A 14342-nucleotide genomic window follows, 5' to 3' on the forward strand; every position below is an offset into this window, starting at 1 on the left:
AGCATACTAAAGAATTCTATTGTATATACTATTTTGGAAGTTGTGGGGTTTTTTTTTAAGTTTTACAAAAAACATAAAAAATGGTGAATTATGTGGACGTCTCTGTTTTTACCAGCCAGGTTTTGCTTCAGATACTTTAGAACTTCCCTTCTAAAACTTATAAATACTTCTATTTTTTTAATCTACAATATTATTATTATTTTTTTAAAGATTTTATTTATTTATTTGACAGAGAGATCACAAGTAGGCAGAGAGAGAGAGAGGGGCAAGCAGACTCCCCACTGAGCAGAGAGCCCGATACGGGGCTCGATCCCAGGACCCTGAGATCATGACCTGAGCCGAAGGCAGAGGCTTAACCCACTGAGCCACCCAGGCGCCCCTACAATATTATTTTTAATGAATGTCTTTAATCACTCTTTTATTGTTGGAAATGTAGGCTGTTTTCAAATTTTCACCATTATAAACTATAGTACCATGAATAACCTTTTGGATAAATTTTTTTTTTCTTTTTTAAGATTTTATTTATTTATTTTTAAGAGAGTCAGAGATAAAGTGTGTGCAAGCATGGGTGGGAAGGGGAGAAAGAGGGGGAGAAACAGACTCCCCACTAAGCAGGGAGCCCAACTCAGTTCCATGCCAGGATGCCGAAATCATGAGCTTAGCCAAAGGCAAGTGCTCAACCAACTGAGCCACCTAGGCATCACTGGTATTTTTTTTTCCCTTAAGATAAATTCCAAAAGGTAATTGCCCCTGAGTTCTTTAGAGCTACATCCCAGTCCTAAAGCCAAAGTTCAGCCAAAGAGCACCAAGTGAATCACCCTCTATTTGTACATCCTAGTACCAATTATTTCTGTTTTTATCGTTAAGGATGATTTCAGTTAAGCTCATATTTATGGAGCGCTTTCTTTTTTTTTTTTTTTAAAGATTTTATTTATTTATTTGACAGAGAGAGATTACAAGTAGGCAGAGAGGCAGGCAGAGATAGAGAGGAGGAAGCAGGCTCCCTGCTGAGCAGAGAGCCCGATGCTGGACTCGATCCCAGGACCCTGAGATCATGACCTGAGCCGAAGGCAGCGGCTTAACCCACTGAGCCACCCAGGCGCCCTATGGAGCGCTTTCTTAAGTGTTAACTGCTTTTACAAAAATTACCTCATTTAATCCCCCAAACAACCCTATTTTATAGAAGAGACTGTAATTTCTACTTAAGGGAATCAAGGCTTGGTGGCATTATAAATTTTGAGACTGTGGAGCTAGGAAGCTCCAATTCCAATATCCTCATCTTCTATCCTCAGTCTTTATTTAAAAGCATGGTATGTGTCTGACAACTTCCCTGCTGATTAGTGATTTAGGGGATGTGACACCTTTTGCGGTACAACATGGGTATCCTTTGGGGACCACTGGGGTCTTCCACTGGAACTAATATCTCAACTTCTGCTTCAACTAAACTCAACTATTCCAGCTAACAGGTTTGGTTGAAAAGTCTGTCCCTATGCTCTGAATATTGGATTTGAAAACAAACACTGCTGACTATGATGATGTAGTCCACAATGTATAGTTCTCTTGACCATGGTGCACCTGTTTTTGTAAATTTACAGTTTGAGGTAGGATGCCATAAAATTCCCTTTTCTTAAAACAAGGTCCCCTCAATGGATTAAGGGTGTTTAGAGGCTACCATGTCCTGTATCACTTTGGCAATATCATCTTTTAGAACTAAATTATTTATTACTAGTATCACTGCTATTAATATCATTGTGATCTTACTATCATCACATCCATTTATTAAACGCCTACAGTGTTCCAGACAATTAACATGTAAATCACACTTAATTCTGGAAACAATCATACATGGTACTACTGTACCTGTTTTACAGATAAAGAAAGAGATAAATAATTTGCTCAAAATCCCACAGCTAGTAAGAAGGAGAGCCAGATTTTATTGCAGACTTGCTGTCTTGTGAAGAAGGTTAATCACCACCCTTTCTCCCACAAAGGGAAAATCTCATCTGGCTACCACTTTCAAATCTGACTTCTCACACTGTGGACCAGAAAGCCTCTTGTTTGGAGTTGTTATTCCACCTCTTTTTTGTTTTGTTTTGTTTTTTCTCTAAATCTCAAAACAAACTCTTAGAAACTCAGGTAGAAAAACATAGGTTGACTGTGTAGGACACTCCACCCAACAAAGCTACCAGATAATTAATGGATGAGCTATATTCATTTGTCACACTTTTAAGAATAAGACATTGCAAGTTAGATAAATGAACTGTTCTATGAAACTGGGGGCAGAGGATTCCCCTGAGAACAATTTCCACAAAACAGCTACAGGGCTGGGCTTTAATTAAGTTAGATGGCTGGGTTGAAAGGCAGGCCTGAGCTACTAGTGCAGTAACACTGTGCCAAAGGGACTGTGAGAGGTGTGCCTCAGCTTCTGTGGAGAAATAAATGCCAGTGCAGAAAGTGCAGTGTCTTCTAGCTGCCACTTTGAAAGTTAATTCTCACATAGGTAAATATATGTGGACATTTGGACATCTATTTGGACATCCCAGTACCAATTATTTCTGTTTTTATCATTAGGGATGATTTCGGGTAAGCTCATATTTATGGAGCAGAAGATACCAAAAGACTATAAATCCAGTACTTCATTTCAATACAAGTGAAGACTAAACACATGATATCTATGATGAATTTGACAGTTTTTTAAAAACCTAACATACGATGGGAATGTTTGAAACCTAAGCAATGGGAGCAAACGTTCAACATTTGAGTCATTTAACATAGTCAAGTATTTATTACATAGCATGTTTATTTGAAAACATATAAGGTCATGCAAACCTAAAAGCTTAGGTCTCTGTTGCATCGACCTGCCCTGTGCTGACTCTATTTTAAACCTGACTTACTGTTCCATCTGCATTTCTCATAGGACTAAACAGACTTTGCTTCCTCCCTGAAGTATTTCTTTCTGCAGAAGGGTCTCAGGAATGCTTGTGCTACTCTACCAATAAGGCCAGACTCAGAAAAGAGAGGGAAGAGTGGGTGGGTAATTTAGCCTGAGGGTGCTTAAATGGTCCCAATTGGTCTCAGAACCCTGGGAAACAACTTCTCGGACTACAGAAATCTGCAAATACTGATCCTCATTACAAGAAGCCTACACTAGTAAAAGGAAATCAACAGTGGCATTCGGATGATAAAAGTTCAGTGCAGTAATCTCTTTAATTAGACTGATTTTTGTCATTACTTCCTTCCTACGTTAGCTTTAGCTCAAGGATTTTATTATAGTATTATAGGACGGTGCTACTAAACAGCAACTCTTTAATTTTTGTATTTCTCTATAAATCATATACCTGGGCAAATAGTTTTAGATACTAAATCATTAATAATAAAACAATCATATTCCCAAAGAATCCTTTATACCCCTAGAATAAATGAAAAGGAAACTAATCCATAGAGAATATTAAGCTATAATAATGGTCCTTAAAAACACACATATAGGCTCTTCAGTTCTTTGTTAAATAATAAGTCTAACAAAGTCATGGGTTTTCATTGTTCTGTGGTACACATAGGAGAAATGGGACGTGCCAATGATTTAATTCTGTTCAGACAGAACAAATGTACAAGAATTAATACAATTTAGAAATACAGAAATTCGGGACGCCTGGGTGGCTCAGTTGGTTAAGCAGCTGCCTTCGGCTCAGGTCATGATCCCAGCGTCCTGGGATCGAGTCCCACATCGGGCTCCTTGCTTGGCAGGGAGCCCGCTTCTCCCTCTGCCTCTGCCTGCCTCTCTGTCTGCCTGTGCTTGCTCGCTCTCTCTCCATCACTGACAAATAAATAAATAAATAATCTTAAAAAAAAAAAAAAAAAATTTAAAAAAAAAAAAAAAAAAAAAAAAAAGAAATACAGAAATTCCAGTTACATCTTTACTCCTATAGGGTACAACAAAACTATAGTAACATAACCCAACAGAATTTCACTTTCTTTTTGAAAATTATTATCACAGAGCATGGCAATAATTTATAAAGCCTTAGAGTCTTATGAGACTTGCTTTGTTCAAATCATACTTTCAAGTAGAGATTTATTTTAATAGATAACAAAATAAGTTACCAATAGATTTAATTATTCATATGTTTCCATATGTTTCCCTAAGACACAAGAGAATAAAAATATTATTGTAAAAGGTCTCAATTTAATATCTTATCAAATCAGATTCTCTGAACTAAGTTTAGAATGCAAAACATCATTTTTCCCCTAAATGGATGCAGGAAGAAATAGATATCTCCTTTATCTATTTTTCACTCTCTTTTGTTAATAAGGCCAGACTTTGGAATTTCATCATTTAGGATTATAAGGGAATAGGAGGTGGAGGAAAGGTGGACTATAAGAGTCCCACTTAAAAGAAATAGAAAATAGGTTGAACAGAATTTTACTTAACAGCAGCAGGTTTTGCCTACACAATAGCTTAGAAAACAAGTGAATATTGTTAATCAGATCATGAAATTGTTTTTTAGTATTTTGAGTTTTAAAACGTCTATTTATTAATGAAAAGATATTGATTTCTCCCAAGGCAAGTTTTAAACTGCTAAGTATTTATTTATTCATTTAATTTTCTAGTGATACCTTCTGCATCCATCATTTCCAGGGTTGAGGATATAAATACTGCAGTGCCCAAGACCGTAATTCACTGGAATAGTCAAACAAAATTTGAAAAGGTTTTCTGTGAAATGAGATACAGGACTACAACAAACCAAACTTGGAAGGTAAGCTAATTTTCACTGTTCTTTAGCACATAAGTGAATGAAAGAAAAGTCAACCTGCAATGGACTTATGATGTTCTATTTCACATGTTTCATCTGTTTGTCTGATACTCAGACCACTCTAGCTTGTTGGGTTTTTTATGTAATCTCTATGTCCAACACGGGGCTGGAACCATGGCCCCAAGATCAAGAGTTGCATGCTCTGGGGCACCTGGGTGGCTCAGTGGGTTGGGCCACTGCCTTTGGCTCAGGTCATGACTCAGGGTCCGGGGATCGAGCCCCACCTCGGGTTCGGTTCTCTGCTCAGCAGGGAGCCTGCTTCCCCCTCTCTCTCTCTGCCTGCCTGCTCTGCCTACTTGTGATCTCTCTCTGTCAAATAAATAAATAAAATCTTTAAAAAAAAAAAAAGAGTTGCATGCTCTACCAACAGCCAGCCAGGTGCTCCTTAAACCACTCTAGTTTTACCTAGAACCACTCCTTAAAGCACTTTAGTTTTGTTTGTTTAAAACAATTTATTTATTTATTATTTTATTTATTTTAATAAATATTATTTTTAATAAAAAATAGATTTTATTTATTTATTAGAGAGAGAGAGAGAAAGGTGGAAGGGGCAAAGGGAGAGAGAATCTCAAGCCGATTCTGCACTGAGTGTGAGCCTGACTCAGGGCTAGATCCCACGACTCTGAAATCATGACCAGAGCAAAAATCAAGAGCCAAGGCTCAATTGATTGAATCATCCAGGGGCCCTAAAACCACTTTTATTTTAATAATCATTACCATATGTTTCCAAATGGATACATGTTTCCTGAAAATGTCCTCTTAACCTTTTTTAAGTTGTTAAATGGACAAGTACCAACTAAGAGAGATCTATTTGGCTCCTTTTAATTCCGTGCCTCCTACAGTGAAATTTACATCAGTGATGATATATAAGATGTAAGCATTCTATGCTGAAATTTAAAGGCATCTCTGGTAATAACTTCAAAAAAAGGACTTCCGATTTATGAGAGTCTCTTTTTAAATTAAAAATGCAAGTCAAAATGTAAGATTTCTTACTAATATAGGCCTCAGGGGCACCTGGGTGGCTCAGCCATTAAACATCTCCCTTCGGCTCAGGTCATGATCTCAGGGTCCTGGGATGAGCCCCGCCTTGGGCTCCCTACTCAGCAGGAAGCCTGCTTCTCCCTCTCCCACTCCCCCTGCTTGTGTTCCCTTTCTTGCTGTCTCTCTCTCTGTCAAATAAATAAGTTATATCTCTAAATAAATTTTAAAAAACTAATATAGGCCTCAGTCTTATATGAAGTTAAAGTAAAAAGTGAATGTCTAGACAAATTATGCTTTAATGTCAATGGTAAGTTACCAACTAACTTAGAAGAGTCATAGGTACATTAATGAAGTCATGTCACATAACAGCACTTGTGAACATTATAATAAAAACTAATTTGAACCATGGAAGAACACTAGTCTGACTAAGGAAAATGTTCCAATTTTGGTGTATTTTAAAAGAAATGCTATTTTATTATTTTTAAGTAAAATGAACTACCATTTAGTCAAACTAATTAAGGACTGGAATTTCTGGCTCTGTTTAATTAAGAGTTATGTACTATATTTGACTTTATCTGTTTTCAGGGAGTTAAATAAAATGGTATGTATTTAACACTAATCTTTGGAATCATGCTAACCATCAGCTTTGCTGCAGAGCAGTGTGTTTCAAGAGTGTTGAGAAGGTGAGGGTAAAACTATACTGATTGCATGACATGCTTTAAGGATTGTTCTCTAAAAATAAATCCCTAATATCAACCTTATTTACCCCTGTTCACTTACATCAGAAATGTGATATGAACTTTACAGTTTAGATTACATTTAGAAGTGATCCCACATTGTGCATCATTTGGTCAATTATCAAGTGAAGATCCTGCCGGACTCATTGACTAAATAGTTACGGCGTATGTGTGCCCAGCAAGTTTGCGCTTAAAGCCTGGGACAAGCAGGATAAAAACAAAACACAACTCCACAGTCAGTCCTCTTGCAAATGTGTAATTTAGGTAAATTTGAGAACAACTCAAATGAAATCCTCTGAGTCTTAGATATTGAGTCAATAGGATTTAATTCTAATAGGACACCTGGGGCCTTTTGTTTAGTGTCATGATCATAGGATAATATTATTGATAATACAGAAATCCCTTATTTGGCATAATTAGGAGGAGATTATAGGCTATGAAAATGTTTAGAAAATAGAAAGTAATTACACTTTCAGTATCACTGAACAGTTTTCAGAAACCGTTTTCTGGTTGAAACTCTTGTTCTTTGCTCCCCCTGCTGGTGCTACTATGCCATTTTGAGATTTGGTAACCCAGAAGCAGGCAAATGAAGGAGCTTGAGAGCATTTGTTATCTCATCTACTCTTGATGCTGATCCTTTGGGACAGGTAAGTATCAGCTCCGCTACAGAAATGAGGATGCAGAGCTGGAAAGACCTCAAGCCAGTTTTTTTTCAAACTTACACTTTTAGTAACTAAATGCCTCTCACAGACCTTATGTTACTTTGGGCACCCAAAATACTTGGGAAATGAAAGAACAGGCTTCAATCCCAAACCTATATCCTATCTCTTCTACCATGCTTCCTCTAAATATAACCATTCACCCAGAGAAATGTGAATTACCATTTCTATCCAGATGACCCGTCTACTCAGTAAGAGCCAGAATGAAAGTTTAATTTTTAACATTTGCTACTTTATCAATTTCATCTGGGTCATATAAAAAGTGTTGTCTTTATCCCCTTGTCAGGAGACAGGAAATCAGAGGCAAGAAGAGGAGGAGATATAAAGGACTACATATTTGATCTTCAACTTCATCTGTGCCTCTGTCATATTACTTGAGGGAGATTCTTTACTTAAAAGAGACAGGCAGCCAGCCATGCAAGAAAACCATGTGGCTTAGAGCACAGTACTAGAATTTAAAGCCTGGTTCTGCCATTTTCTAGTTATGCAACCTTGGGCAAGTTCCTATCTTCTTTGTGCCTCATTATCCCAATACCTAATGTAGGAATAAGATAGTCACCTACCTCATATGGTTGTGGGGACGATCAAATAATATAGTTAGCCCCGAGTCTGGAATAGAGTTCAAGTTCAGTAAATACTGGCTGTTGTTACTCTTCGCTTTAACCTATGAGGAGAGCCATGCAACAAGTTCGGTGGAGCAAAGGAAGCCCTCCTGAAAAATCAAGATTACTGAATTGAGGTTGGTTTTCATCTGCCTTTAACTAACCTATACAGACTTTGAAGTATTGAAGGGAACCAGCCAGTTCTTCAGGTGATCCTGCAGGGCTGACACCATGGGGAAAATATTTATCTACGTGTTGCTTATCCTCATGGATTATCTCCCTGGCACCTCAAACTTGTGTTAAAAATTAAGCTCACAGTCTTCACCAGCAATCCTTGCTCACTTCTGTATATCCCATCTCAAGAGCATTACCATGCTGTATATTTACCTGCTTATACTTCTCTTTCCCCATCCTTTAACTATAATCCCCTGGAAGGCAGGCTGTTCCATAATCGTATTTTGTATCTTCAATGATTTTTATAACGTGTAGTTCATGCAGATGACACGTGAAACATTAGTTATAAATATTATTGTTTGCCTTTAATAAGAGCCCACCAGTAGTGATAGTAAGGCAGAGAAGTCTTTGCTGCACATTCCAGTAAGTGGATTAAGGATGACTCCTTTCTCTAACTAAACTCGATTAGGGTATTGGTAACCTTTTTTTTTTTTTTAATATAACTTCAAGATTTTATTGTCTTCATAACAAAACAAAATGTGAAACTTAGAACTGGAACTTGGCCCTTCCTCCCAGTTCAAAATGCTTGCATTTCTTGACAACCAACATTCTCTTAGATCTGCAGTTGTGCTCAACACATTCAAGTCTCAGCACAATCTTCTTTGTACTTTTTAGACTTTTCCCAAAAGATCAGCTTTATCTGCCCACCATAGCCACTCTATTTCCTGTCATAATGCCACTTTCCCTGCACCTAGAGAGAATCCTTGCCCTTCTTGTACTGTATCACTTTGTGGGGTAGTTTGCTATACTTCTTACAGAAAATGCAGTGGGTTTTATAAACATTCACCATGTTTGCAAGAGCAGTATCAGCACGGAAAGTGAAAAAACTTCTTATTCAAGGACCAGAGAGTAAACATTTTAGAATTTGCAGGGCTTAAGTTCTCTGATCTAACGACTTGACTTTGCATTTGTTGTATGAAAGCAGCCACAGGCAATATACAAATGAATAGGCATGGTAAAATTTCAAGTTTGGAAATGGAAATTTGAATTCCATATGATTTCCATTCATCACAAAATGTTCTTTTATTTTCATACAACCATTTAAAAATGTAAAAACATTTCTCAGTTCTTGGAGTGCATAAAACCAAGCATTCTTTCTTTTCCAGGAAAGGCTAATAGAACAGTGTACAGATAGCAAAGGATCAAACATTTGACCTTTGCATTTCAAAAGTGTAAATACTGGTATAATCACAAAGAAGGGAGATTAGTCAGGACAAGTTTTCTCAATCAACATCCCACTCCCTCCTCCACCAAACACTATGTAAAGATTAACTGGGCAGGCAGAGGGGAAAGTTAGAAGGGTGGAGGGAGTTAGGAAGAGCAACCAAAAGAGTTTAGACAGTGGTAGGTCCCTGAGAAGGGCTCCTTCACCCTGGGCTTGCCCCAGCTAGAGGGCTGGAGGAAGTGGACATTAGAGACCTGTCTGACTAGGCTGGAGATTCTCCTTCCCTCCACCCAGTGATGCTCCCGGAAACTTAATGTACCCCTAAGAGAAGAGGGTACCTCAGACTGATGGAGAATCAGTTTCTATGCCTCACCTCCATTCAGAATTAAGATTTTAAATAGAAATAAACTGCCAAAAAATAGTCATATTTCTTGCACTTGAGATCATAATCTCTACATAGGCACTCAATTACATCTCTCAATGTTTGTTTTAGCCTCTGAAAATAACTTGAGGTAACAATTTGTGCTTACAAGACCCTGAGCAGTCACCTGGGTTGCCTCATGGTGGAAAAAAGTCTGTTTACAGTTCTGTAAAATTCTTGCATTTTAGAATTCTGGCTGTGCTTCAGTGTATTTCTCTTCTTCAAGGGGACTTATCTATAAATGTAATGGCAAGAGACATACTAGAGAATATCTCCCTTCCAAGAGAAGCAAATAGAAGCAGAGTACATTTGAAAGTCAAACTTCCAACTACAAGTAAAATCTTCCCTGGATCCCAGGAGACCCTAGATGCCTGCCTGTCATACTTACATGGCACAAAATTCCAAGGGCCAAGGGTGGAGACATAGCTTATGGAAACTCAGAATGGTACTTTAAATGGATGACATTCCCAAAACAGATAGTTTCATGAATTTTACATTTTCACTACATTGCAGGTTTTAAAGATTTATGTTAAGATTGTGTTTCCACAGAAGAATCCCTCAGTAGGATTGATAGTTTGCTCTTTTTAAAAAAAATCTTTACAGTTTCAACTTTCTTTTTCATGAGTATTTGTAACTGTTTCTTCCTGGTTATTGTATAAGTGCATTTTTAGACATGTTTTATGGTTACTTGCAATCGTGCTTCACTTTTTTTCAGTCAATCCACTTCTCACAACATACGGAAGGTATGTAAATGCCTTGGTTTCTCTCTCCTATTTGAACCAGCTTGTCAGGGGGTCATCTTTCATTATGGTTTATAGCAGGTCATAGTGTTCCAGAAAATGATTTGTAAGTTTAGACCTCAGCTATGTGCATGCTTATCTTCCATTGGGTTTTCATAGCTCAGCCTTCTTAAGTGTTTTATTTTCTCTCTCTCTCTCTCTCCCTCTCTCTCTCTCTCTCACACACACATATAGGCTTTATAGAATCAGCAAAAGTCTACAATAAGGACCAGTTTAGCAGCTTAGTTTGTGAGTAATTTTCTCAAAAAGTCATCACTAGCAAGTGAAATTATTTCAATATTCATGAAGAATTATTGATGTAAATATCCAACTGCAGAGAGAGTGAGAGAGAAAGATTGAAGGAGAAGGGGGAGGGGGAGCCTGAATTCAAACAACTGCGTTGAGGTTCCCCACTTCCTCCATCCCATCAAAATCAGCTACTCCAAAATTAAGAATATATTACATTTTGGACTTAAATTGAGATTTAAAAGCTTGAATGCACTGTCAAATACAAAGCAATGTGTATTTCACTTTTAATGTTAAATAAGACGTATTTGGTTATTTATGGTCATGCTTTATATAAAGGGCCCTATTCTTTGTTTTCCCAGGGTCTATAGGAGTGCCTAGAACATCATCATCATCGTCGTCATCATCATAATAATTATAGGTGCTCCATACATTTCTGCCTAAATACAAGAACTGTTTGTTTTCGAAGAACACTGTATTGTTTCACATTGTTATTCATTCATTTTAGGTTAAAGAATTTGATGCCAATTTTACAGATGAGCAACAGTCAGAATTCTACTTGGAGTCAGACACTAATTATATATTTCAAGTGAGATGTCAAGAAACAGGTAAAAAGTACTGGCAGCCCTGGAGTTCCCCCTTTTCTCACAAAACACCTGAAACAGGTGAGTGTATTTATATATTTAATCTCTTAGGCTTTTCCTTTGACATCTGTCTTTCCTAAATACACACACACACACACACACATATATATAATATATATTTTTATATATTTATATAATTTATTATTTATATATATACATATATATATATATATACATATATATGTTCTCTCTTCTTTACTTGTATCAATATTGACAAAACTATTGTAGGGCAGGTAGTTACATTTAAATTGCCATTTTGCTTTGATTTTGTTAAGGCTGGCTATAATTTGTGTAATGGTTCTCAAACATTCTTGGGAATAAAAACCAATTAAAAACCAGCTGGTATACATGTTCATCGTCCCTGCTCCCCGAGGGTCTGTGTCCATGGGTTTAAGGGAGTGGGTGTGCAGGTTGCTCAAGAGTAAGCATTTCTTACAGGCATCCAGACTGACCATGAGGCATATAATGATCTAAGACTTTATTTTGAAACACATTATTAAGAGTTACGTTAAACTCTTTAGGCCACTCTGACACAATATATTCTCCTGAGAGACACAAATCAAATCATATCAATAAATACTGATTACCTACCATATGCAAAGTAATCAGAAAGTTAAGACAATCATGGGATTACTTAATTCTCTTCTCAGCAAAATTTAGCTGACCTATTGTTTATCTTTAGATATTTCCCTGCTCTTAATATTATTAGTTTAATTTTCTATCCATTTACACATCATTCAGTAAAATCTTGGCTAAATAAACTTCAATAGTAGCAAGGAGAATCTATTGCAAATGTTATAATACTCTACAATGTCTTTCATTAACCTCATGATGTCTGCCTATCGTAGGTAGCTTATATACTAGATTGAAATTTTCTTTTCAGAACTGAAGCACTTAATTGTAATCACATGGATTGCTAATACCATCTTTATTATAATATTATAATATAGCATCTTAGAATTGAGGTTTTTTTTTTTTAAACAAACACTTTAGCATACATTATAAACATTGATGACTGCTACATAAGCAGAGGGAGTGAAATGGCAGACAAACTAAACAGTTCATTTGGCGCCCCCTAATGCCTAAATCTTAGAAATGAATTATCAAGGGAATAATTTGCAATGCTAGCAATTCTTTTTTATTTTTATTTTTTAAGATTTTATTTATTTATTTGAGAGAGAGAGCACACAAGTAGGGGGAGTGGCAGAAGGAGAGAGAGAAGCAGGCTCCTTGCTGACAGGGAGCCTGATGTGGGACTTGATTCCAGGACCCAGGGATCATGACCTGAGCTGAGGCAGAGTCTTATCCAACTGAGGGACTTTAAGACAGAGGCTTAACCGACTGAGCAACACAGGCATCCCATCAGTTCCTTTTTAAAAGTTAGTTTTTAAATTACAATATTCTTTCTTAAGTTTATATTGCTAAAAGTTCTTCAGACTTTATATGCCATTTTATAACAGTGAGAATTTAGTTGATAACTCAGTTATTTTTAAATGAAATTTAGAATTGTCTAGCAAGATGATTCAAAATGATGACTAATATTTACTTACCATCTGCAAAGTACTACTATGTATAAGCTTGTCTGATCTTTACACCAGCCATATTTGGTAGTCTACTTGGCACCATTTTACAAATGAGAAAACTGAGGCATGACTTGCTAAATAGCACATTGCTAGTGACTAAAAGCACCTAAACAAGAACATAAGTTTTCTTAGTCATCACCAGCTTTCAGCAACTTCATCAAGTTCTTTCTTTAACCAATTACATCAAAGTGAAGGAGCAATTTACTGAAGTTTTCTACAAGTTTAATATAGGACCACAAATGTTCTCCTTTAAAGGCAAAGGTCCTGAACCTCAGGTAGAAGAAAACAGAATCCATAGCCACCCTACAATGAGTCTAAATGTAAAGTCTTTGTTTCCTAAGGGGGAGAAGAAATCACTTGAGGCAAAAATGCTACTTAAAATTAGATATTCCTGAAAACCTGCATCTATCCAATTCAACACGTAGCTAAGAGGAACCATACAAATTTCTTCCAAGACACATTAAATGAAAAATGGTGATTATGTGTAGGGAAAGTATTAATATTAAATCTTTTCAAAACAATTTTTTGTTTGTAAAAGCAATGCAAATTTATTATAATATGCAACCTAGAAATAACTGCTGTTTACATCTTAATGAATTTAACACTAGTTTTTCATGCACCTTTTTATTATTGAATACAACTAACATACAATGATATATTAATTTCAGGTTATGGCATTGATTCAACAATTCTATACATGAATCAGTGCTCACCAAGATAAATGTAGTGACCATCTGTCATACAACATCCTTACAATATTATTTACTATATTCCCTATGGTATAATTTTCATCTCCATGTCTTAACTATCTTATAACTAGAAGTTTGTACCTCTTAATTCCTTTGTCTATTTCACCCATCCCCCAATCCCCTCTCCCCTCTGGCAACCACCAATTCTTTGCATTTAAGAGAGAGGTTGTTTGTTCATTTGATTTGTTTTTTTATATTCCACATATAAGTAAAATCATAGGTATGTGTCTTTCTCTGTCATTTTTTTAATGATTGGTGTTGTGGTGTATGTATTGTTTTATATTCTTAATTCATCTCTCTTGTTGAGTTAAAAAATCTATTTTATGGTCACACAGTGTATGGTGTACTCTAATACACTGAATCATTTCCCCATTTCGGCAATACTAGGTCATGCCATTTTTTCCATTATCAATAAACTTCTTGGAATAGCCCTTTAGGTAAACTCTCCTTATGTGTTTAGACCTTATTGAATCAAGACTTAAGCACATTTTAAGATGCTTGATGCAATTTGCCAAATTGCTTTTTAATAAATCTTTAATATTAATTGCTTTTTAAAAAGATATCTAGGAAAAGACTGTCACTTATTTAGCCATTCATGAAATATTCAAGCAGCCTCTACCATGCTCCAGCCATTGCTGTGTACTTGCAGAATCTCTGTGAACAAGGGAGACAAA

The 14342-nt window shown here is 36.4% G+C and overlaps 1 protein-coding gene across 1 annotated transcript in view; it reads left to right on the plus strand.

Annotated features, from left to right (window-relative positions):
• Positions 1-14342, plus strand: part of IL23R (interleukin 23 receptor) — a 59133-nt gene that overhangs the window by 24149 nt on the left and 20642 nt on the right. The window contains exons 6-7 of the mRNA XM_004762972.3: positions 4606-4751; positions 11201-11357. Of these exons, the coding sequence (XP_004763029.1) occupies positions 4606-4751; positions 11201-11357 (303 nt within the window). The remainder of the gene's footprint in view (positions 1-4605; positions 4752-11200; positions 11358-14342) is intronic.

This window comes from Mustela putorius, unplaced genomic scaffold (genome assembly GCF_011764305.1).
Source record: "Mustela putorius furo isolate JIRA1106 unplaced genomic scaffold, ASM1176430v1.1 tig00003853_pilon_pilon_pilon, whole genome shotgun sequence".
Taxonomy (NCBI): Eukaryota; Metazoa; Chordata; class Mammalia; order Carnivora; family Mustelidae; genus Mustela; species Mustela putorius.